This window comes from Lipophrys pholis, assembly GCF_963383615.2.
Source record: "Lipophrys pholis genome assembly, chromosome: 8".
Classification (NCBI taxonomy): domain Eukaryota; kingdom Metazoa; phylum Chordata; class Actinopteri; order Blenniiformes; family Blenniidae; genus Lipophrys; species Lipophrys pholis.
Genome location: NC_137630.1, coordinates 31259996 through 31285279, shown reverse-complemented (window position 1 = coordinate 31285279; position 25284 = coordinate 31259996). Strand labels below are relative to the sequence as shown.

Genomic DNA, 25284 nt, shown 5'->3' with positions numbered 1-25284 from the left:
AGTTTATCAGTTACTACGGCCGTGGTGACCAGGACCAGGACCAGGATCAGGACCAGGACCAGGACCAGGACCAGGACCAGGACCAGGACCAGGACCAGGACCAGGAGCAAAAAGTGTCATTTTGAGACTCCGAGCACCGAGTTGTTGTGTAAACAGACACACAAAACCAAAGAAAGTTTTGTGTTTTAATTTCAAATTTTTTTTTTCAGGGACCATGTACAAAAACATCAATCTTAAAGAAAAGATGCTTGGTACCAGATTTTAGCCGTAGCGAGTTCCCATTCGCAGTCCCTGGGCAGGAACACAACATAATAATAATACAGATTTACAAATATCATATACAGTAAAACTGTATAACATTTGCAGTAACCATTAAAATGTAACACCTGCTTCCATAGAAATTCCTACAGATATAACAAACGTTATGGAACACATTATACAGAAAACACTGTCATGTAAACGGGCCCCCGCTAAGAGCAAATAATGGCACAATAGTCACGTCGAAGGAATGCTGGCTGGATTAGACTGTCGTGAGACAGGTTAGTTTCACCCTTCTGATGATGTGTTGTTGCAATAGTAATAAAGTAAAAGTAAACCCCAGCAAAGTATCGTCTTTAAATAAACTCTTGCATATGTGTGTCACAAATACAGGCAGCGTACTTGGCAACAGACGCTACAGCAAAGTCAGATAAAACCTGAAACAGGACATGAAGCGTGTGAACAAGGTGGAACCGAACAAAACAGTTTGGGCTTCAGAACGCTAAAGGAAAAAGTTCTTGAAATGTTATTGAGCGATTTCCTGCTGAGATCAGACTGTTTGTAATCAATGTGAACTTGAGCTTGAGAAGTTGCCACACAGTTTGTTGCCGGACTGGTTATTCTGGTGGGAATTTCTTCGCCGACTCGGCGTCGACGGCTCAACGTGGCGTCTCAGTAAGAAAGTCCCTGCGAGCGCCCGATGACCTGGAAGAAGTGCAGCACTGCCGGACAAATGAGCCGCAGAGCAAATGTGTTCAGCCTTTCACTTGACCAAGCTTTGTTTGTCTTTCCTCGGTTCCTCTGTTTACAGGCAGAGACACAGGAGAGTGAACAGGGGAGCTGAAATAGACCTGTGCTGTGTGTGTGTGTGTGTGTGTGTGGGGGGGGGGGGGGGTAAAGAGGAAAGGGAAAGTGTCTCAGGACAGAAAACCAATATGGAAAAGCTAAAAAAAGAAGGTATTTTCGACTCTTCAGTTAAGAAAACAAGTTCCACAATTTACATAACTGCTTGTTTGCATCAATCTGAAATGGAAGCTTTGAGACGAAAGAGGCTCCAACCCACCAAACTACCAAACTACCAAGCAAAAAGTCCAAATGTACCAAAACGGTGTGACTTCTGCCCAGAGAATAAAGCAAAACAACAAAACAAAACCATCTCCACTCATTTCCTCTCATTTAAACCTGCAGTTTCCTAATCAAACCTTCGCACCAAAGTCCAGAAGTTTCCAGACAAACCGTCAAACTGTTGATGTTTCCGGACTGACGCCATCTTGGGAACCTGCAATGGATTCTGGGATATCAAAGATGGCGTGGCGGCAGCTCCAGCCAGAATATCAACATTTGATCCATTCAGGGTGAAAAAAAAAAATCCAGACTTTTTCAATGAAAAAAAATCTTGAAGCCTGAAGAAAAGACTGAATGTAGTGAAACTGATGGCTGAAGGTTTTTCCAGAGGGAATCCAGATGTGGAGAAACGGGATCTTGCTTTAGGACTCTTCGGGAGTTTCCATGACGCTAAGATGTCAAACCCGGGGATCCTTCGCGAAAATATAAACGCTGGAAATACGTGTTTGTCTGGTTGAGATGAGGAATTTCCTTCAGAAAGGTTTTTGAACAACGTGTCACAGATTCAGTCGTCTCATTAAAATTGTGAAAATTTAGACACGATTATTTTATTAGCCACAAACAGAAAAACGCTAAAAAGGTCCAATTCAACGCTTCAAGTGAAAAATCGCAGAATTTTTATAGTTCCGCTCTCGGTGTCGTGTTTGGTCTGCTACTTTTTAAGAAATCTGTTCTAGAACGGTTCTCCGTTGGTCGGGCGGTTTGGAGGATCGGAACCTCTCACGGCCGGTTCCGTCCCTCGGGCCTGATGTTTGACCTGCTGCTCCAGGTACAGGAGGCACAGGTGCTAAACGCTAAAGCTAACAAAGAAAAGAGAAACAGCGGACGGGTTATATGATTTGAACGTTTGGCTCATTTTGAGGTTGATTGGTCACATGTGTTTGAGAGAAGTTCTCTCCTCAGATCAAACAGTGGGAATGTGGACCGGCTTCATGGAGACGGAGCTGCTCTCTCAATATTGACTCTGTCCTGAGAGACAAAGAGCAGCCAGCCGCTCCTCAACAAACACGCCTTCAGGTTTCCCCACGTTTGACCTTTTAACAGCAGCTCAAGTATTTTCTACTCGGGACAGTCACAGGAAACAGGATTCAGTCAATTCAGACAATCTTCTACAGAAATCAGTAAACTTACTTCATTTAGGGAACATCTCCGTCATTTTAGTACTTTTTCTTTTTTTGGCACACGGGGTCAACTTGAATGTAAAACTATACAACTTGTAATAATATACATTTATTAGAAATGATTCAGGGAGCAGGATCATTATAAAACTTGAGTATTGGAGGAGTCGGATTAAATTGGTTTTACTTTTTCCTAAAACTTTTCAGATACATGGAAGTGGATTACTGCGTCACTGGTGGGTGTATATAAGGAGGTGCGTCTCAATAGGTGAGTGTATTATTGGATATAGATTAGTGTGTGTGCATTTTCCTAAAAAAAATATATGTACATATTTTTTTCTTTTTCTATATAGTATCTGTATTTTGTCATTTTGTATATTTGTGTCTGGAGCAAATTCATTTTTTTCTTAACTGACAATAACTTCATTTATAGATTATCTTACAGGTGGAATTTAAAATGCTTAATTTTGTTTAAAAGTCACAATTTTAGGAAAATATAGAATTTACTGGTAAAAACTTGTTTTCATGAGAATTTTCACCTCAAGTGGGCCGGACCGGTAAAATAATGTGTGGTGTTTTTGTTTGTTTTTTTAAATCAAATTATAGAAAATTACTAAAATCTCACCAATTTTATTGACACGTGGTATAAAATACAGTGAAATGTCTAAAAAGACACTTTGCAGGGTTTAGCATGTTGGCCGTTTGCCCGCTGCGAGGTCGCGACCTTTCATTGACGACTCCTCAGTGTCGTCTTCAATGTTCTACTTTTTTCTTTATTTTTTAACCAGTTAAAGAGTCGGTGGTTTTCAGTCATTTTTCTTACATTTTGTTGTCGTTTCAGGGCCGTTGGGTCGGACTGGAGCCGGTTTTGGCCGAGTGCGCAACGTTTCACACCCGTGCTCTAAACGTTCACCTGACCCTAAACTCCACTTTAAGGTGTTCGTCATAGAGCGGTACGCCTCTGGAATAATCTGCGTCCACGTCTTCACAGAAAATAATTTTTTTTAATGTGTGACGAGTCCGTCCTGCTCAGCTTTGTCCTAAATCCGTTTAATAGAATGTCTCTTCGTTCCATCTGTTCCTGAATGAGACTTTTGGTCTTGTAGTTTTAGTGCTGCCGTCCATCGACTCACTGAAAGTCTGCAGCAGTTAGAGTAAATATTTTTCATGTTTACGTCTGATTGTATATTTTTACATATTTATTTTTCATTATATTTTTTTACTAGTCTTTCATTGGCTGCTCTAACGCTGCCATGTTCACCATTATGCAACAAATGAAGGAAAATCTGTTAAAATCCTGATTTTCTTATTCAATTTACTTTGTCTTATTTTTTTTACAACTTTGAGTTTGAAAGTGTGAATTCTGACTTTTAATAATCACTCTCTCTCAGTTTGTTACTTTAATTGAATTAACCTCGTTGAAATGTGATTTAAAAATAAAGTTAGAGGAGTTATAAACCCCTCACACACCAAGGTTTGTCCAACTCAAAGAAAATCTTGTGTGAATTTAAATTAAAACGGAGAATCGAAGAGCAGTAAGAGGAAAGAGACGAGACGAACTCTGACCTTCAGGCTGCAGGAGTCTAGATACTTTATTTTCCTGTTCACAAGGTGATAAAAACTTTAACAAATGCGTGCGACTGAGCAACACGATATTATAAAACACACAACATTACAAATGTTAAAAAAACAAACAAACAAAGACTTAACTTTGTTTAACCTGGTTTTTTTTGTTTTGTTTTTTTTGGTTGTCATTCAAAAAAATAAAAAATAAAAAAAAAAAAGTTACACAAACAAGGAACAAGGCAGCCTGTCCTACGAAGGATGACAATGGTAAAAAATAACTAAGGTTGTAAACGGGGCGACGTCCCGTCACCTAGCGTTGGTCGTTGTTTTGGTTCCCTTCCCCTCCGGCGGTACGGCGGCGGCGGCATCAGGGCGATGTCGGGGTTCCCGCCTCGCTGCTCTCGCTGGCCTGCCGTTGCATCACCATCTCCTTGGCAACGCAGGTGATCTGGCCGTTGGTCACCACGGCGCCGGGGAGCCCCGCCCTGTCCGGGCGACACGCAGGAGTGAGCAGAGACTCTTAAAGCAACAATTGAACACGGCGCGACGCTCTCATCTTTAAGCGTAGAAACGACTGCGGGAATCTCACGTCTTTGTTTTCAATAGCAGGGATGGAGCCGGTTACAACATCAGCTGGCCGCACAAATCTCAAATCAAAAGGTGGGATTATTTTATATAGAAATAAATAATAGGAGTCGTCAATTTGAAAGACATCCATAGTTCAACAATAAAAATCCAATGATCTGCGAGTTGTAAATATGATCCGAGGCTCAAATGCATCACGTTTACATTAAACGTGAACGTCTTAGTGACAGGTCACTACCGTTTCACTAAAACAAGCAATTCTAATGTAATGATGTATTTCAGCCCAGTTGAGATCAAGGTCCCGGTTTCCCTCTGGGATTAATAAAGTACAGGTGTGTGTACTTTGATTGTACGTACTTGTGCTGCGCCTCCTCGGTCAGTGGGGTCATCCCCGGCTGCTTCCCGAAGAAGAAGCTGGACCACCAGTGTCCAGAGTCTTGCTTGGGGAGTCCTGAGGAGGCAGAGAAACACACAGAGTCTCAACTCTACTGATTCACACTGAGACAACGGCTCCGGTTCCAGCTGACGGGCTGAAAGGCTGAAAGGCTTCGGCTGGCAAAATTAGAGTCAGCAAATGTTTTGACTCGGTGCCAGCCGGGGTGTGTGTGTGTGTGTGTGTGTGTGTGTGTGTGTGTGTGTGTGTGTGCCTTTACATTCAGCACGGCTCCATTTACACACCGTACCAAAGCTCACGTACACGTTTAGCTTCTGTGTCAACTTAATGAATCTGTGTCGGAGCCATGCACCCGTGGAGACCAGCCCCCCCCCCACCGGCTCAGATCTGCCTCACATACATTCCACCTCCTGACCTACTTCTGTTCAAGTCGCCTTTTCCTTCCTGCAGGACTTTTTCCAGGAGAGGAAAATCAAACCAATTCTGGAGGATTTTAACCCTTCATGGGACAAGTGACTATGTTCAGTAACTTAGTAGAAAGTTAATCACAGGATGAATTGAATAGCAGCACATTGACTAGTAAAATAGAGAAAACTGTCTATTAGAATATATTTTCCAGGCCACTGTGGTGCATCAAAGAATATCCTCTGGTACGGGGGCGTCAGACCGGCCTGTGAAATATTAACCAGAATGACCATTAAGTTTCTTTGTTGCAGCACAAACAAAGAAAATGTCAATATTTCTGCAAAACCAAACAAATGTCACTGAAAATAACTCCAATCTCAACATGAACCAATTTTAATGAAACCCCTGGAGCTGCTGCATGGTCTCTGACAGCGAGGCCAGTTTGATGGTTACCATGATGAACCCTCAGCGTTGTGTTGCTACCGTTAAGAAACTGAATATAAATGTTTTCTGAGCTGTTTTTTTTTTTTTTTCTTACCATTTCCTTGGTGGTTTGGAGGATTGGAGCCTCTCGGACAGGGTCAGCCAGATGTTTGACACCCCTGATCTAGTGAACTTTTTACTTCACAAAAAAAAACTGAAATTTGTCCTTTTGACAAACTGATTTTATGTTAGTGAGCTACAATGGTACAAAAATAGAAAAAAGGTGTATAATCTTTCTGAAAAGGTTTGAAATGTTTTTTTCTCAAAAGAATGATGAAGGTTTAATGTCTGGAGAGGAAGCGGCGATTTCTGTTTGGACGAGAAGCAGCACTCACGTGGTTCTTGTGAACATAATGCCGACTCGGCGTAATAGCAGGGGGAGTTGATGTTAAAGACAAATGACCACAGATTAGATTAGAAAACTGCCATAGTAAGACTTTGTAACCATGTATGGAACAATCTGACGCCATCGCTCGTCACATTATGAAACAAAGGAGGAGGTTTTCAGAATTAAATAACCCTCAGATATGTAGAAACTGGTGGAACTGATTGCTACACACAAAACATTTGGTTGTCGTGCAGAACAAAATGTTCCTTTGCTGATTGAGATCTCTTTACAAGACAAAGTTACTCATGTCCCCAAAAAGCCCTCCACCTGTGGACAACTGACGTTAACACACAACAGTTTAAACAGTAACCAAAGTGAACAACGCATTAGGGACATCATGTGCCGTAGTGTCGGCACACACCGTTCTTGGTCAATAAAACAGCAAACATCCCGATAGAGGAAACGCCATCTAAAGCAGAACGGACGTAAACAGGAGACAGAAGAAGAAACTACAGATCCTGAAAGTCCGGCTGAATAAAGCTCCGATGACACAAAGTTTCAAGAGGAAACTTTTTTTTTTGTTGTTGTTGTGTTTTGCAGAAATGTTTCGTGTTGTTTTCCTAACGAAAGCAGGTGACGTGGTTGTGGTTGACCTCACCTGGGTGGTGAGGGATGACCTCCCCGCTGTACTCCGAACTGCCACAAGAGCTGCTGCTGGAGGTGGAGCCGATGCGCCCTGCAGAGACAAACCACCGTCAACCAGGCGGAGAGGAAGTCGCCTCCTTGAACCGCGGACGGTTCTGCACGATCACCCTCGGCGGTGACTCAAAGGAAAAGCTTCTGCATGCATTACAACTTGGTTAACCAAATTAGGTCGGTCTAGTTTTCACTTTAACTGTGATGAAAGTTATTTATTACAGAAAATATCTTGACGTGCTCCTGATTGTAGACGCAAGCAGGTTTTCGTGTTTAGTGACTTTTTTTAGTTTCTGCTACGTGTGCTTCCTTCTGTTTACTATCCTGTTTACCACCGCAAATTTCTCCACATGCGAGATAAATAAAGGGATATCTTATCTTATCTTATCTTGTTTCCCTCTGCGGAGGGTTCAGTTTAACAGCACTAATGGATTTTGAAAGACCCAGTTTGACCCTGAAATCTGCCAGAGATGCAGCGCAGCAAGTACACAACAATACACACCACAAAAGACAGACACACACACACACAGGTAAAAATATATATACGAAGCAGAAAACTAAAGTATTGGAATACGCGAATGAAAGTGACTGAATCATCGTCTGCAGGTAAAGACTGGACACCAGAAAGAGCAAACAAGTGAGAGATTCCTGCTGAAAACTTACCGAATATTTCATGACTGTGCAGATAAAACCAGTGACTCAGAAGACACAACCTGCGATATTACCACTATTACTTCTGGAGGTTCTCAAAGCTTTGGCGTTGTCTAATATGACAGTTAGCAATCGACTGTTAAAGAATTTGAGATTTTTTAGTCAGTTTGACCACTTCCAACAGATTTTACTGCACATGTATGTCACACAGTTTTGATTTGTGGCTTTGAAAGGTGCTTCAAGGACAAACACGTCCTGAAATATTGGTGAATGAGCATCGTTTGGGTTGAATAGAAGTCACGAGTTCGGTTTGGTCTCCACAGGAAGGAGAAACTCACTTCGGTAGTAGTCGGTGGTCGCCACGAGAGAACCGCCTGCTGGGATAGCCGCCATTCTTCTGGTGCTGGTCGTTGTACTGTGCTTGATGGAAACCTGAGGAGGGCAAACGTAGAGCGGTTGAATCGGAGCGGCGTGACTCACTACAAACAAGGGATTTCATTCTGTTTCCCGCGGCAGAGAAACGCCTTCAGTCCTGATGAGCTCAACACAAAGGCCTTAGATCAGCCCCCGTCTGAGGAACCACCCGAGCCATTTCTAGGATCCGTAAACACTGAAGAGGTCTGAAGAGAAAACAAACTCCTCACACTGAAGATAATCAGGTTGTAGTTATTCAGACTGAGCTGCGATTGCTTCTATTCGCCAGCAAGTCTTTTCTGATGCAAAAAGCCAGTTTTACTTTTATCATTTGTCAGAATATATAGTCAATATAAATGGACTTTACATATTTAGAACATCTTACTGCTTCAGCCTCGATCAGCTTCCACAGAGTGAAAAACCAAATTGGTTCACTACCCATGAACAACCAAGGTGAACCACTGTACTAGTGAAGCCATGAATAAATGGTAATAATATACCCAGAGCTCTCTTTTTACACACTCAGTCATTCTCCACATCACAAAAAAACAAAAGAATCAAACAGGATTAACGGTGTTCTTAAACAGAACCAGAATCAAATGCAACAACAACAACAGACACCTGAGGTTCAGGGTTATGGTCAGCCAAACATAACATGGAAGTATTTCACTTTTGAATAAATTGCACAAAATATGAAGAATGTGTGCAAGAATGAAAGATGCTTAAGACAATGAAGAAACGACGCTAAAACGATCCAGAAGACACCAGTCTGCTCTTGCAGAAACAAAAACAAGCGCAACCTTCCAGGCGGGTCATAGAAACATTAAAACGTAGCCACCACCAGGCAGAAAATCTCATTTTAAAAAAGCGTTTTGTTTACATGTTGTGAGCATTTCGCAGTGACGTCACCCGCTTGTTTACATCCACTGCGCCAACCGACATTTTGACGCGAAGGGACTGCGGGGAAACGGGGGATTTTAGGCAAAAATGTGCAAACATACACACCGGATAGTGTCTGTCCGGTACATTAGACGTCTGGAGGAATTTGTCTCCAACAATGAAGGTTTAAAGTTTTAGAGAAACGTTAAACTGAGTTGAATCCATCTATAGGCGAGGAGATGGTTTAACGGCGGCGGGAGTCTGATTTATGTTCCAATAAACAAACACTTCCAGAAATTTCCAGGGACGTTGCGGGGCTCATGGCCCCAGCCCTCCTCACACAACAAGCCGCTCTGTTCGCCCCTCCATTTTCTCCCCCTCCTCAGCCCCTCACCCGGCCGGCTGCTGGCTCACCTCTCCGGGGCTCAGTCGTGCTCGGTGTTCGGTAGCACGCGGTTCAACTCAGTCGAGACCGGTGGGGGTGAACGCTAGGCGACGGGGCCCATTTGAAAAGAAGTTTTGGGTAAACGTGACCCTCCAACGTCGGAGACGGGTTCCGGTGCTGCTGGTCTCTGAGGATGACCGAGGCTGCGGGAGCTTTTATAAGGACACGGCGAGGTGGGGGGCGGGGCCAGCGCCCATCCAGGACCAAACATGGCGGAGTTCGTGCCAAGCTGTTCGCGAGCGCCATCATCCGCTGAAGGGACTTCATAAAATCTTTATTTATTTCCGTTATCTTTAATATGATAACATTTTATATTATAATAACGTCTTTATATATTTCTATTTATCTTCAATAGGATAACATTTAATATTATAACGTCTTTATAATATACGTATTTATATATTTATATTTAATATAATAACATTTAATGTTATAATGTCTTTTTCAATGACAACAAGAAAGAAAAATACATTGTTTTTTGTTGGGGTTTTTTTGTTCAACTTTTTATTTTTAGGTAAATTCCAAACTTAACTTTCATCAATTCTTGGACTTCAAAATGAGAAGGCAATGAAAACCAACTATCTTTTGTTTTTGTTTTTTCTTCTGTTAAATGTAATGTGCCCTTGGCACATTCAATATTGTTGTTTATAAAATTGTTAATAAAAAATGTAAAGAAAAAGTGATTTGGAGTTCGCTGGTTCCATTTCTAGACGTCACCACTGCGGGTTCCTGAGCTTGACCCTTGACCCCCAGAGCCCATTTAATTTACGATTTTAACTTTTAGGTAGCAAATTTTGATAATTAAAAAGTAGAATAGTTTTAGTTCAATGTGCAGTAGAATCACAACAGGTAACAGGTAACTTAAATCTGCCGGTATCTGCTACACTACAACTATTCAGAGTTATAGTGTGGAAAACACACTGACTCTTGAGGTAAAAGGTTCAAATTAGAAGAAACGTATACTGGAATAAATCCATTTGATTTTAGAGTAGGGTGAAACCACAGCATTACCTCAATGCACCTGAAGTATGGATTGATTGCTGGATTTCTCGGTTGATTGAATTTCATACCATTGTTATGTTATCTAATAGTTGTGATCTCATCAGGACACAATGAAAAGACACTTGGCAGCTAATTCAGTGAACTTTTACTTCTCACAAAGCACAAGGTTAAACCAGCATCCTGCCCAATCTGACATGGAATCATGCTCCCAGTTTGTTTTCCTGTTGACATTCATTCACAGTTGTTAAAAGTGACATTCTCCCCCAAAAGGGTGCTTTGAATAACAAGCAGGTTTTAAAAATTCAAATTTAAAAATTCGAAGCATGCATCACATATTTCATCATGTACAAGTTTGGCATTCGCATATAGGAAAAGTATTAGTGAATTGAAATATTTAATGAGACTAAGCTCCCATAATGTGACATACAACAACACCCACAGGCTGTTGGAGCGAGCACACGCCTGATGTGCTCCGTTCTTAAGGCCGGTTTACGTGGCAACAATTTCAAGTGAGAACATAAAACCTCCATTGTGCTTTGTGTGCCTGTTTTACCCGACAACGGTGTTCGGAACCACTGGAAACGTAACTTGGTGAGAACAGCCGCCGCCCGAGGTGAAACTTTTCGAAAAAGCTCAGACTCTGTTGCTATGCAGATGGGAGAGATGTAGATGGTTCTTCTGCACATGCTCAGTCGAGCCAATAAGAACAACGTTTTCTCCGTGGTGTCATGACTCCCAGTACTTGGTAGTTTTATTTTGACGGTCACCATAATAACAATCCAACTTGGTGGTCTGTCCACTAGAATGTCCGCGTTCTCCCATTGTTAATGTTTAGAGCTCATTGTTCTCTGCTGCATGTGTGTGTGTGGTTTCATTACAAAAACTAACAGCACCCATTAGTGGCCCAACATGAAAACTACAGTTTTCAGGCTTCCTGCTGTTTTTGCGTACACAGACATCATTTTAAGAATGTGTGTAAACCTGAAACCAAAATCGACATGTTTTCACTTGAAACGTTGCGTAAATGTGAGTTTTTGTCCTCAAATCTTTCAAGACAGCTATTTCTCACCTGCGTGAGTTTTCATGTGGACCAACAAATGGCTGTTTCGACTAAAACTTTTGCTGCATATTTCACAGGAAAACGGCTTCTCACCCGTGTGTGTTCTTATGTGGTGCAACAGGCTGCCACGCTGACTGAAACGTCTCCCACACGTGTCACAAGAATGAGGCTTCTCACCTGTGTGGGTTCTCATGTGCACCAACAAATGATTGTGTCTGCTGAAGCATTTTCCACACGTTTCACAGGCATATGGCTTCTCACCTGTGTGAGTTCTCATATGGACCAAGAAATTACTTTCTTTACTGAAGCGTTTTCCACATGTTTCACAGGAAAAGGGCTTATTGATCGGGCCTAATACGGTAGTGTGGATTTCTTTATGTTTTCTCAGTGTTGATGGGTCAGTGAAACTTTTTCCACAAGTGTTACAGAGGTAAGGCTTCTCACCTGTGTGAGTTCTCATATGAACCAACACATTACTGTGTCGACTAAAACTTTTACCACATATTTCACAAGAATGTGGCTTCTCACCTGTGTGTATTACCGTGTGTTTTCTCAGAGTTGACGGATCAGTAAATCTTTTTCCACAAGTGTTGCAGAGGTAAGGCTTCTCACCCGTGTGAATTTTCATGTGGATCAAAAGAGATTTTTTTTGTTTGAAACGTTTGCTGCACGTTTCACAAGAATACGGCTTCTCACCCGTGTGGATCAGCATGTGAGCTTGCAAGTGTTGTTTCTGAACAAATCTTTTCCCGCATGCTTGGCAGGAGTACGGCTTCTCACCCGTGTGGATTCTGTGATGTTTCTCCACTTGGGAAATAAACCTAAAGGCTTTTCCGCAGAAGCTACACTCAAGACACACTTTGTCAGAGTATGTGTCACACTGGTTCTCTAACATGGGGGGGTTCATTTCGCCCTCGGGGGAAGTCTGCAAGAAGAAGTCACTCTCTTCTTTCAAAATAAACTGTCCTCCTTCCGGTATGGACCATGGCTCCTCCGGTTCCTCTTTAATCTGCAGAGCCTCTGGTTCCTTGAAGTCCTCGTGGTTCTGTGGAGGCTCCAGGTCGTCCTGGTAACGGCTGGAGTTTGTGGTCTGGTCACAGAGCGGCTCCACCTTACAGACATGTTGCTGTGGCTTGTCTGGAAGAGATGAAGCAACGCAATGGAGAGAGATTTGAGAAAATCGAATCGGCTGTCAGCCACTTTACGATGTTGCTAAAAGTTGAAGTGTGCAAACACAACATTATTCTGTGGCATTCGCAGGAGAACTGTCCCCTCACAGAGAAAAGACTCCAGTTCATGTCCAGTTCAGGCTCTGACAATAGGAGACGCTCAGGAGCTGTTGGATGATGAAAATAAAAACCCGTTCAAAATGAAAATGCATCCCGTTATCGCGTATTCCCGAGTACTCCGATCCTGTCAGGCCCAGAAGCAATGCTGCCCTCCGACACTTCGTCTTTATTTTCCTGATCAGGCTCTGAATACCAGCAGGCTTCTGGGAAAATGTGGGACGTGACGTGCAACGCCACAGAGCAAAGCATTATAGGATTGTTTGACCGTCTAAATCTGAACCAGCTCCCAGGGTCAGTTAGGGAGACTGACAGTCTCTCCTCTGAAGGAGCTTCTCAAGTCTTTTCTATTTAATGAGCTGCTTCAGGACCCTGGACCGTTTTCTAGTCCAGCTGCTGGAGGTTTAGACTGATGGGAGACCTTTAGTGCACTGAGCTGGTGCAAGTTTCTCCTCCTCTCAGTCTGGTTCTGCAGAAAGTCTGGTTCTGCAGGAAGCTTCCTGTTAAAAACAAGTTTTTTCTTCCCATCGTCTCCTCTGCTTGCTCAAGTTAAATAGTTTTTTTTCCACAGTAAAAGTATCTTGGAATGACTGTGTTGTATTTTTATAGGCAAAGAAGCATCCCAGATATATTATATATTTATGGCAAGTTGAATACAGAGGTGCAGTGTCATACGTTACCATGGAAACCAGGGTATATTTAATGCTCAACCCAAGACAGCGACTCGTTTATCAAGGATTTATTGTCACGACAGAAACGTTTAAGTATTCCGTAAATAACCGATTTATACTGTGTACTATCTGCACTCACAGACGGTTTGTTGCTGTTGATGCTCCATCTCTCTTCCGGCGGTCCACTTCCGGTCCAACCTGGTTCTGTTGTTCCTCCTTCCTGCGGACTCTTCAGGGCTAGAAGTCCTTCACTCCGCACCGTGAGAAGCCGCAGACAGCGGGAGGAGCAGCCGCTTGTTGCCACGGAATTGCCGGCGGAGGACGATCCGGTCCGGAGAGCCTCAGGACGGCAATGACAGGAACATTTCTCTTCACTGACACGAACACTGCAGAGGGTCCGGCACATCCGGCTTCTTCTCTCCGTCTGTTCTGGACGGAAAGTAACGAGCAGGGTCACAGTGCCCCCTACCGGCAACCATCAGACAGCACTGCAGCGGAATCCATTAGAACAAATTCAAGTTTTAGAGCAATTCGGTTTTATTTCTGGAGCGACAAAAACAAACTTCACTTCAAGACACCTTTACTGAGAAAAACAGACAACTCCATTTGAGCAGGTATGGTGGAGAGAAAAAAAAAGTCTTTTTACAGGAAGAAACCTGCAGAACCAGGCTCAGAGGAGAAGGACACTTCATGAAGACGTTCATATTAAAGTTTGGTATTCCATAAATATAGATTATCTTCACGTATGTCATCTGTTCCATGAATTCCACTGACAGGCATTGTAGTAGTCCTTCAGGCATCTTCTCTTCTACTTTAAATAATTTTTATTTTCGGCTGGTGAATTAAAATTGCCCATTCAGGATATAATCCTTGTAATCTTCCAAACATAATTTTTTAATACATCAGAAATATTGGCGTGACATTTCGGAGGTGACGGTAAATGAATATGGAATGCAGATTAAATGAGTAACTGAATTCATAACAATATCACACTCCCCAGTTCCATGCAATGGAAACACCTCTTCACACAGGTGAAGATTGGATTGAACGTGACCTTCTTGCAAAGACTTCCCTGAATATAATTCAGAACGTGAAGGATTAACACGACAGTCTCATATTGGATGGAAACCATATTTTATTTCAGTCACTTTGACATGCAACAAACACACACACACGCAGGATATACAAGTACAATGTGCTTGATAATGAAATCTACGTCCTTATTTGAATTCATTCTTACATTATGACATATCGGATGACTCAGATATTTCGCTCTCAGGTTTTAAAGAGTGTGACTTGTGGCCTGTGTGAGTTCTCATGTGCGCAGACAAGGCATCCTGCCGACTGAAACATTTCCCACAGACTTCACAGGGATACGGCTTCTCACCTGTGTGAGTTCTCAAGTGAACCAACAGATTACCGCGTCCTGTGAAACTCCTGCCACAAATCTCACAGGAGTACGGCTTCTCACCTGTGTGAATCCTGCTGTGGGAAATCAAATTGCTCTTTTGACAAAAACGCTTTCCACACGCTTCACAGAAAAACGGCTTCTCACCTGTGTGAATATTCATGTGACTTTTCAAGTGTCCTTTCTGACCAAATTTTTTCCCACATTCCGCGCAGGAGTACGGCTTCTCACCTGTGTGATTTCTGATGTGATTTTTCAAGGATCGCGACTGCAAGAATATCTTCCCGCACACTGGACAAGACTGCGGCTTCTCACCTGCGTGGACTGCGCGGTGTCTCTGCAACTGAGAAATGAGTTTAAAGGCCGCGCCACAGATGTCACACGTGGCGCAGCTTTGGCCCGGGTTGGTCGACGTCATGGCGGCGCTCAGGCTGAAGAAGGGAAGCTCCTCGTTGGACATCAGCTCCAGGTTCTGATTTGACGCTGAGTCGACGTACCTGCTGCTCGCCGCCGCGCAGCCGAAAGACATGAGCTGCTCGTCGACTTGATCCGATTCGCTGAGCTCGTCAGGGGGCGTCTCCAGGAAGTCGTCTGTCTCCAGTACAAACGACTCGCCCTCCCGACTGGTGCAGGCGTCCTCCTCTTTGATCTGGAGGGACTGGATTTCCTCCTGGTCCGGCTCGGAGCTCGTCTCCACGTCACACAGCAGCTTCTCCCTGTAGAAATGTGGCGGCGGACTTCCTGGAAGTACAACGCAACAAAACACCACACAACAAAACAGGGGTGGGCAACTAATTTACCCAAAAGGGCCACATCAACTACTACTACGACTACTACTACTACTACTACTGAGCTGACTTGAATTTTACTGAATAGGAATTATCTCTCAATAAAATGTGGATTTTTTTTTTTTTTTGCACGATTTTTATGAACTCCTGTTGCAAGCTAACAATAGCTCGCTCTGCTAGCCAAGATGCTCGACTCAACCAATAGAGTAATAACGTCCAATTATGGAGAAAATGTGACTATATTAGGTTAGGCCTGGCCAAAAACTACATTTATTTAATCGATTTATCAAATTTGTAGCTAAAAAAGAATTTTATTTTGCAATTTATTTTGAGTGACAGAGCCTTATTTATTTTTTATTTTGGGACCGTTTACATAAGTTTTAGCTCTGAGGACAATCACAGCAATAAAGTTGCACTTTTGACAAGATATCTGATGTCTGCAGTCATTTTTAGGTGCATTTGGGGGAAAAAAATCGAAACTCAAATCTTTCCTTAAGAAATTCATAGATTTTTTTTTTTTTTAGGCCAAATCGTCCAGCCCCTATGTTAGGTGTAATAAAGCCGATAATTTCCCAGTGACACCTGAGGGCCGGTCAAGCAGAGCAAAAGGGCTCGGTGTGGCGCCGGGGGCCTAACGGTGCCCAGGTCCACAATCCAAGGTGACTAAAGATGATCCCGACCGGACTCCACTACTCTACTGGTGTTTCTAAAGGCGGATTCATCCTCCATGAGAACAAGAATAAAGTTCGGACACTTCAGAGTCTTGCCCAAAAAAATGACGTCATTTTCTCCGCTCAGTTCGTCTGGCTGAAAAAATGTTGTTCTGCAGTGCCAACGCTCCGGGCCGAAGTCTCTCGGTGGCACACGGCTGGAACTCGGGCTGCGTGGGCCACAAAGTCTTGTGTTTGGTCAGATTTGGCTCGTTTACTTTCGTATTCTGCCACAAGTCTGCAAGAGGGCTGTCTGTTTCGTATTTACACACGTTCCATCTCGCAATGACTGTCAGTCATGTCTGAATCATGTTTAGCGTATAGCATGTAGCAACGTAGCACTGATCGGAGTTACGTGATGCACCTGAAGGCATCACTCAGCTCCTGCAGTTAACGCCGAACCAACACGGCGGCTCGGACACAAACTTTCTCTTTTATTAGTGAAAAGTGTTTCTGAAAACATTTGAAGAGAGAAATAGGCTGTGCAGTTGAAAAGTTAAAATGCTGCTTTACAGGCGTCTGGTTGTGTTTAGGGGACGTGGCCTGTGAGTTCAACAGCTTCTTCTCGGAGTATGAACTCTCCTGCCGAACAAGCAGAGTTCACAGCCGAACTTTTCCCCTTGCTCTTATGGAAGTACGCAGGGCCCTTCACTATTCTATTCTGTAGACAGTCAATGTTGTGCTGCTCTGGTCACTGAGACGCACAAGCTGATCCCATAAACATTCAATGGAAGATGGAGAAGAAGACACCAGAAGCTCAAAACAGAAACCAAAAGCAACAAAATGAGCTTCTTTTTTTTTTTGTCATTTCATCCCACAGATGTCAGTTTCTCACAATTAAGAATGAATCACCGAAAGACAAATGTCTTTACAGGTGATGCAGGTAAATCTGCAGGATTCTGTTGGAGCCTTTAGAGATCAGGTCTTCTGTGGATCTTTCGGGCTCTTTGTGTAATCCCACACAAACTCCTGACATTTTGGAGGCGGAGGAGAGAAACCTCACCCTCCCAGTCCTGTGTTGGCGTTCATCCAGTCACAGTCTCACGTACCTGTTCCTGTGGGTTTCCAGTCGACTTCCCGCCGCCTGCTGCGATCCGTCTCCTCGTACCGCTCCACGGTTTGTTCCACCACACTGAAGATCTCTACAGCGGCGGCAGTGAGCTGCCGGTTGATGAACCTCCGGACGGAGCTGTGGGAGGGGAGCTGCTGGTCGTCTGCTTCAGCCTCACTGTGGTCGCTCTCCCCGCCCGTGACAGTCACCATCAAGGTGTCGGGCTCCAGCTTCACCACGGGCTGTGCGCTGCAGACGTCTTCAGGTTCCTCTTTGACCTGGGGAGGCTCCGCCTCCTCCTGCTCCTCTTTAATCTGCAGGCCGGAGCTGGTCTCCTGGTCACACACATGTTGCTGAGGGATTCCTGGAGGAACAGAGGGTCCAGACCAAACATCATCCTGGACTTTGTTCAGTCCATCAGAGAACTGTGTTTCTTTCCTTTGACACCAGCTTGAACTTTTGTGGTAAAATAAGAAGCACAAATCATCACAATATATCCAAGAAACATCCGTCTGCCATCAAGGCATTTCCAACAGGGTTATAAAGCAAGCGTTTCAGGACAGATAAATTAAACTTGTCAAAGACTATCTGAGAGAACATTTGACAGAAACGTATTCATTTTTTTTAAAAAGATAGTAATGTATGAAGATTTGCTTTTGTCCGGTTCTGTATGAATCCCTGATTTCTTGTCTATTAGTAAACAAGTTACATCATCAACGCTGAGTTTAGTCTAATCATTTGGGCTCCCAACAGGCTCCTCCACCAGGACCATCAGAACCTCCACCAGAACCACCAGAATCTCCACCAGGACCACCAGAACCTCCAATCAGGCCCCCCATCAGTCAGATTCACGTTTTCATCCAGACTTCACCTACCTGCTCTTGTGGACTTTACTCCAGGTTTCCAGGTGATCTCCGGTATTCTCCGCTGCCGGTCGAGCTCCTCCTCGTACCGGGCGATAGTTTGTTCAAACACGGAGAAGATTTCCACAGCAGCAGCGGTTAATCTCTGAGTTACAAAGTCTCTCAAATGCCGAACTGGACTCATTTAAACGGCAGGATGTGGAATGTTATTAATGTGACACAACGGCGCTGCTGTCGGTGAATTTAAAGAGGTTTTGTCCCGGTGTGACTAATGAAAGAGAAGGGCCACGGACTGCTGCACTCACGCGGAAGACAACCGGAAGTGAAGACAAGAGAACCGGAAGTTGGGCGGGGACAACCTGCGCTGGGTGTTGTTTTTGTGTTTTTTTAATTAAAATGATTCAGCTCTCATATATACACACACACCTACTGGATAAAGTAGCATTTTCACCAACAAGTTAATTCTTCAAACACACACTTAAATAATAATTAATAATAAATTAAGGTGAAAACTTTAGTTTCTATAAGTGCTCCATTCTAGTGATTAGTAGTAATCTTTATACCACTGATTGTGTAAAGTCAAAATTCTGCATAATGAGGCCTCTCAGAAGAATTTCTAAAATAGTGACTTTGTTATATAACTGAACTTCCTCTCTATACAAATACGGTATAAAATTTATTAAAATATAAGAAGTCTTTGAGAGAACCTCCAGAAAGTAAGTGTGTGTGTGTGTGTGTGTGTGTGTGTGTGTGTGTGTGTGTGTGTGTCTGTGTGTGAGTTTTCAAAGTCAAAATATTGTCATGTGTGCAAAAATAAAGTGACGATTCGAAGGTCTTCCCTCAGTCTACCTACCCAGTACTACTAATACATCACAAGCATTGTTCACATTTCACGCACTTTCAAAAGAATCAGTCAATAAACACAAGAAATTATTTTTTATTAAAACAATAGGTTTTAGATCATCTTGCCCATGGCATTCCTCAATCTGAATAAAAAAATCCTGATGCCGTTCCTCTTTGGCAAAGAAGCCGGAGTGACAGCCTCCCGTCACGGTTTTAACAGTTCATTGAAGAGGAACTAAGATACAAGTTCATTCAAATAACAATAAAGGAGGCGGACAATCCCTTCATACATAGTTCAAAAAGTGAGTTTCTTTCGTGAGAGCTGATAAAGCATCTCATACTTAATTCATCCGTTAACCCTTCAATGCACAACGTGTCCAAAGTGACTCACCTCAGTTTTCTTTGTGCAATATCTTTGCAATGAATTGTTTTCAGTGTATTTCTGGTATTTCTCAATTTAAATACACATCATTCTTATAATTTCTTCACATTTTACTTTTTTTATAGAAACTGTTTTGTAACACTTCATTTCACCTAAATGACCCATATCCGTTAACTGCGTTATTTCATGTATTTCTGAGTGTTTATCTGCGATATCATTGAAATTAATGTGTTCTATCAGTTACTATTTCAGGTATTCAGTAAATATTGTTTTTTGGTTAAATGTGTTTTCCTTCCCAACTTCACAAAATAACAGTTTCATAACATAGTTACTGATACAGTTTAATTCAACTGTCACGTTATCGGTTATCAGAGGAATTTGATTATGTGATAAAATGTCAAATAAACAAGTTTCAAATATCAAATGTATGTTTGTTTGGTCCAAACCACAGTGGAAGTGAATATTTGAAGCAAATGATTGTTATAGGATGAATTAATGAAGTAGAAAATCACACTTTGGTCTATTCTGACTCGTGTATAAAGTTGTTGTAATATTAAACTATTTTGTGTTCACATGACAAGAGAGGATAAACAGAAATAATGACATGAACTAATCAAAAACAACATATTAAAGCAATACTCATTCGTATAATGAAGTGACTTGAAATGCAAAGAAACACAGTCCCAGCATTAAATCACATTGAAAATGTGAATCAAAGAGTTAGGATCATATGTGTGGGGAATTTAAACAGCTGGCCTTCATCTCGCAGGAGTGGCCGTTACAAACTGGTGCTGCAACATGTAATTATAAAATCTGATTTAAAAAACAACAACTTTCACCTTAAAGCTGATGCTTAAAGTATAAATACCGACCTTCAACAGCCGGACACTTCCTGGAACCTTTTGATTTAAGTTTTGACTCTGTACGATCGCAGTAATATCCTTACACTGTACAAAACCTTAAATCACTTTTTGTTTTCAGTTGCTATATGAACATGATTCGTTCAGCTCTAATCTTTCAGATTTAAACGATTAATGCATCAAAGTTTATGGTAAAAGCTGTTGAAGACGTCTGTGGTCAATGACCCGACAGGTGACGGTAAATGAACGCAGGTTAAACAGGTAACCCACTGAATTCATGAGCGTATCGTACTTCCGCCTCCACGTCAGAGGGTGTGACTGTTCACACAGGTGGAGAGATCTGGATTTTTTAAATAAAACTCTAAAAACTGCTCATGCATTCAGAAGATCAACAAAAAACAAGATCAACCGTCCCACTGGTTCACATGATGGCCTCGTATTGGATGTGCAACGTGACACTTAATTTACTAACTTCACACAACGTGACATGCAATACACACGTGAAGGTTATGAATGTCGATGGGCTTGAATTCACAGCAGTCAAGACTGCAGGTTCTCACCTGTGTGAGTTTTCATGTGTGCAGACAAAGAAGTCTGCTGACTGAATCGTTTCCTACAGACTGCACAGGAATACGGCTTCTCACCCGTGTGAGTTCTCCTGTGGACCAGCATATTCCCGTGTTCGGTGAAACCCCTGCCACATATTTCACAAGAATATGGCTTCTCACCTGTGTGAATTCTTTTGTGGGCAGCCAAAGAGCTTTGTTGACTAAAACTCTTTCCACATGTCTCACAAGTGTGTGGCTTCGCACCCGTGTGAGTTCTCATGTGGACTGATAAGTTACTGTGTCGACTGAAAGTTTTCCCACATATTTCACAGTGGTGAGGCTTCTCACCTGTGTGAGTCCGCATGTGGGCCAACAGGTTACCCTGCCGGCTGAAGCCTTTGCCACACGTTTCACAGAAAAACGACTTCACGTCGGAGTGAGTTTTCATGTGTACCATCAAGTTTCTCTGGATCCTAAACGTTTTGGAGCACATCTCACAGGAGAACAGCTTCTCACCTGTGTGAATAATCGTATGTTTTTTCAGTGCTGCTGAGTTAGTGAAAGCTGTCCCACAGGTGTTGCAGAGGAACGGTTTCTCACCTGTGTGATTCCTCATGTGGATCAAAAAAGAAATTTTATGTCTGAAGTGTTTACCACACGTGTCACAGAAATACGGCTTCTCACCTGTGTGAATGTTCATGTGACTTTTTAAGTGTCCTTTCTGACTGAAGTTTTTACCGCATGCGTCACAGGAAAATGGCTTTTCACCCGTGTGGGTCTTCATGTGAGTTTTCAGGTTTTGCTTTTGGATAAATCTTTTCCCGCACGTTGGACAACAATGCGGCTTCTCACCTGTGTGGATTCTGCGGTGTTTCCGTAGCTGCTGAATGCGGCCGAAGGCCTTTCCGCAAGTTTCACATTTGAAAGTCTTTTGCTCTGAGTCGGTGTGTGTGTCTGAGGTGGGGGAGGTGCTGACCACGACGAAGGGAAGCTCGTCGTTGGTCGTCAGCGCCGCAGGTTGACTTGGTGCCGAGTCGACGTATCTGCTGCTCGCCGCCGCCGCCGCACAGCTCAGGGAAATCAGCTGCTCGCCGACTTGATGCGACTCGAATGGCTTGTCAGAGGGCGTCACCAGGAAGGCGTCAGGCTCCTCCTTCAGTATAAACGACTCGCCCTCCTCACTGGTGCAGACGTCCTCCTCTTTGATCTGAAAAGACTGGATTTCCTCCTGGTCCGGCTCGGAGCTCGTCTCCACGTCACACAGCAGCTTCTCCCTGTAGAAATGTGGCGGCGGACTGCCTGGAAGTACAACGCAACACCATGAAGTAATCCCGACACAACTACAGTACTCTTTTCTACTGGTCTTCGCTGTTCACGTCCAAATATGTAAATCAGGCTAATGACTTCTACGCATGCTACAGTTTTCTCGGTATCTTCTGCTTGTGCTTCATCCTGTCAAATGAGGCGCCATTAAAATGAGAACTGAGCCCAACAATGGCGTGAGATTTATGAGAAGTCTTCTGCAGGATTCTGTTGGAGGCTGCAAGCAGCAAGATTTTCGGCCGACGGGGTCGTCACACGGTTCGTGACTGTACGAGAGGAATTTTAAAAATGCTTTTTGCAGACTGTATGAGCTGAATCTGCGCCGACGCGACGCGACTCTGCAAGAATAAGATGACATAAGCGTGCATCAACCATCCACGAAAAATAAAAGGACAGAACTGTGGCCCTGGTGGTTCTGTTATGTTTGGAGGAGGAGGAGAAAATAGACGTGGGCGTGGCTTCGAGGAAAATGGTAAATGGACTTCACTTCTATAAACTGTGATTATAACTGTGTGAGCAGCCCCAAAGCGCTAAACATTGTTGATCACATTCACCCATACGGAGGCGGCTACCATGCAAGGCGCTGTCACTCCACTGGGAGAACTTTGGGGTTCAGTGTTTTGCTCAAGGACATTTCGGCATGTGGACGGGTGGAGATGGGAATCAAACCTGCAACCTTCCGATAGGGAGACGACCGCTCTACCAAGCCGCCACTCAGTGTGTTGAATAACTACGTCACGTCATACTGAATTTCTATTGGCTTGTTTAAGCTGACGTGATCGCCGCAACCTGCCGCGACTCCCCGAATATCAGACCCAGTCCGATGGCGTCGCGGGTTTGTGACCGATTACGACTGACTCAAGCCCGACTGGTTTTACCAATGATTCTCCCACGATCATATTTCGTCCCAGATCTTTCAGGCTCTTTGTGTAATCCCACACAAACTCCTGACATTTTGGAGGCGGAGGAGAGAAACCTCACCCTCCCAGTCCTGTGTTGGCGTTCATCCAGTCACAGTCTCACGTACCTGTTCCTGTGGGTTTCCAGTCGACTTCCCGCCGCCTGCTGCGATCCGTCTCCTCGTACCGCTCCACGGTTTGTTCCACCACACTGAAGATCTCTACAGCGGCGGCAGTGAGCTGCCGGTTGATGAACCTCCGGACGGAGCTGTGGGAGGGGAGCTGCTGGTCGTCTGCTTCAGCCTCACTGTGGTCGCTCTCCCCGCCAGTGACAGTCACCATCAAGGTGTCGGGCTCCAGCTTCACCACGGGCTGTGCGCTGCAGACGTCTTCAGGTTCCTCTTTGACCTGGGGAGGCTCCGCCTCCTCCTGCTCCTCTTTAATCTGCAGGCCGGAGCTGGTCTCCTGGTCACACACATGTTGCTGAGGGATTCCTGGAGGAACAGAGGGTCCAGACCAAACATCATCCTGGACTTTGTTCAGTCCATCAGAGACCTCTGACGTCAGTTACCTGCTGTCACTGGAATCACAAATGACGTGTGGAGTTCTTATAGTAAAACCTGTTTCACTTATGTTATCGAGAAAACTGAAAGCAGTAAAATTAGTTCATGGCCACGACTCAAAATGACAGATGTTGGTACCACTCGAGGTGAATAATCCTCCTGGTATTTCTGACTTGCAGCAGGTCTGTGGTTGATAATTAGCTATGATAACTCATGAGAAACGGGAGCTCAGTGGAGGATATCACTACTTCAATGAACAAACCTTCACAGAGGAAATTCCTGGACGAACACTTTACGCCACTTTTTTTTAATCACCATATCTTTTGTATAACAAATGCAATGACAGACAATTTAAAAAGACAACACACATACTATAGTAGTACAGAAAGACAGAAGCAGTTATCTTATTATCTTGTACAAAGTGAAGATTAGAATGAAAATCGAAACAGGGTTTTCAAATTAAGCAAAACTTAAGTGAAATTACAAAATATATTTTCCAATGAAAATTTTAAAACTGTTTTTTGGGATTTTTTTCGGAATCGTTGAGAAGAATTGTAAAAAAATAAAACAAATAAATAAATAAAAAAGTTCCGCACGTTTTGATGTGCTTTTTGTGTCCGTGCTTCCAACAGTGCGGGACAAGTTACTAGGGAACAGAATGAATGAATGAATGAATGAATGAATGAATAGCCGCCTAGGATAGTGACATTTCCACCTTTGGCAGCACAAGAATTATCATGATGTTAATAGCAGCTTCAGTTCTTCCACCTGCAGGATAAATCTAACCTGGGTCTCATCAGGATTCTCATCCATCAACTTCCATCAGTCAGATTCACGTTTTCATCCAGACTTCACCTACCTGCTCTTGTGGACTTTACTCCAGGCTTCCAGGTGATCTCCGTTATTCTCCGCTGCCGGTCGAGCTCCTCCTCGTAACGGGCGATAGTTTGTTCAAACACGGAGAAGATTTCCACAGCAGCAGCGGTTAATCTCTGAGTTATAAAGTCTCTCAAACCCTCAACCGAGCTCATCGTTTATGCAGCTGAGGGAATGTTATTAATGTAACACACGGTGGGAGGAGGTGTGTGTGGACCGGTCCAGGTCCAGGTCCAGGTCCAGGTCCAGGTCCAGGTCCAGGTCCAGGTCCAGGTCCTGCTCCCCCCGCAGCCCCTGATCTGCTGCTGGAGGAGTAAAGAGATGAACCAGAGACCGTTTGGATTATTTACACCCGAACAACAGCAGCTGCTTCTTCTGCTCTCAGCCTGCGGAGCGTCACAGACACGATCGACTCATCACTGCCACTTGCTGGACACACCGTGGAACTTCATGTCATGGCAGGTGGGTTTTTTTTGGGTTTTTTTAAAGAAATTATTTTTGTACTATTGTAGAGGTTGCACGAAAAATAAAATAAAACAGGAATGAGTGTGAAGGTAGACAATAATAACAGGGACGAGAGAAGAAAAAATAAAATTAAATAAAATTAAATTAAATTAAATTAAATTAAATTAAAAAAGAGTTTGTCACAACAGCTCCATGAGTTGTACATCTTCTACCACTTTGAGGAGTTTCACAGCCGTCCAGTTATTCGTGTGTTTCAGTGATGAGAAGAATAAACAAAGTTCTTCATGAAACGCATAAATATTGGGCTGAAATTTTTCACGTCATCACAGGTAGAGCTGT

General features: G+C 43.4%; 4 protein-coding genes across 5 annotated transcripts; all 4 read right to left on the bottom strand.

Annotated features, from left to right (window-relative positions):
- Nucleotides 1–3113: 3113 nt before the first annotated feature.
- Nucleotides 3114–9552, bottom strand: ppdpfb (pancreatic progenitor cell differentiation and proliferation factor b). Its single transcript, XM_080470345.1, has 5 exons — nucleotides 9317–9552; nucleotides 7948–8041; nucleotides 6921–6998; nucleotides 5010–5103; nucleotides 3114–4552 (listed from the first exon to the last, which is right to left on the bottom strand). The coding sequence occupies exons 2-5, from the start codon at nucleotides 8000–8002 to the stop codon at nucleotides 4435–4437; spliced, it is 345 nt and encodes a 114-aa protein (XP_080326471.1). The 5' UTR covers nucleotides 8003–8041; nucleotides 9317–9552; the 3' UTR covers nucleotides 3114–4434.
- Nucleotides 9553–10475: 923 nt separating this feature from the next.
- On the bottom strand, nucleotides 10476–13799 carry LOC308113837 (uncharacterized protein). The gene is made up of 2 exons (XM_080470344.1): nucleotides 13506–13799; nucleotides 10476–12546 (listed from the first exon to the last, which is right to left on the bottom strand). Exons 1-2 carry the CDS (start codon nucleotides 13531–13533, stop codon nucleotides 11408–11410), a joined length of 1167 nt encoding a protein of 388 aa, XP_080326470.1. The 5' UTR covers nucleotides 13534–13799; the 3' UTR covers nucleotides 10476–11407.
- Nucleotides 13800–14485: 686 nt separating this feature from the next.
- Nucleotides 14486–18498, bottom strand: LOC308112959 (uncharacterized protein). 2 transcript variants are annotated; one of them, XM_080468804.1, is made up of 4 exons: nucleotides 18199–18498; nucleotides 17322–17687; nucleotides 15272–15515; nucleotides 14486–15117 (listed from the first exon to the last, which is right to left on the bottom strand). In XM_080468804.1, the coding sequence occupies exons 1-4, from the start codon at nucleotides 18368–18370 to the stop codon at nucleotides 15030–15032; spliced, it is 870 nt and encodes a 289-aa protein (XP_080324930.1). In that variant the 5' UTR covers nucleotides 18371–18498; the 3' UTR covers nucleotides 14486–15029. The 2 variants fall into 2 exon arrangements, with proteins under 2 accessions (XP_080324930.1, XP_080324929.1); XM_080468803.1 differs by having other exon boundaries at nucleotides 14486–15515; nucleotides 18199–18497.
- A 609-nt stretch (nucleotides 18499–19107) lies between these two features.
- Nucleotides 19108–24863, bottom strand: LOC308113120 (uncharacterized protein). Its single transcript, XM_080469109.1, has 3 exons — nucleotides 24464–24863; nucleotides 23170–23535; nucleotides 19108–22118 (listed from the first exon to the last, which is right to left on the bottom strand). The coding sequence occupies exons 1-3, from the start codon at nucleotides 24633–24635 to the stop codon at nucleotides 20812–20814; spliced, it is 1845 nt and encodes a 614-aa protein (XP_080325235.1). The 5' UTR covers nucleotides 24636–24863; the 3' UTR covers nucleotides 19108–20811.
- Between the last annotated feature and the right edge of the window lie 421 nt (nucleotides 24864–25284).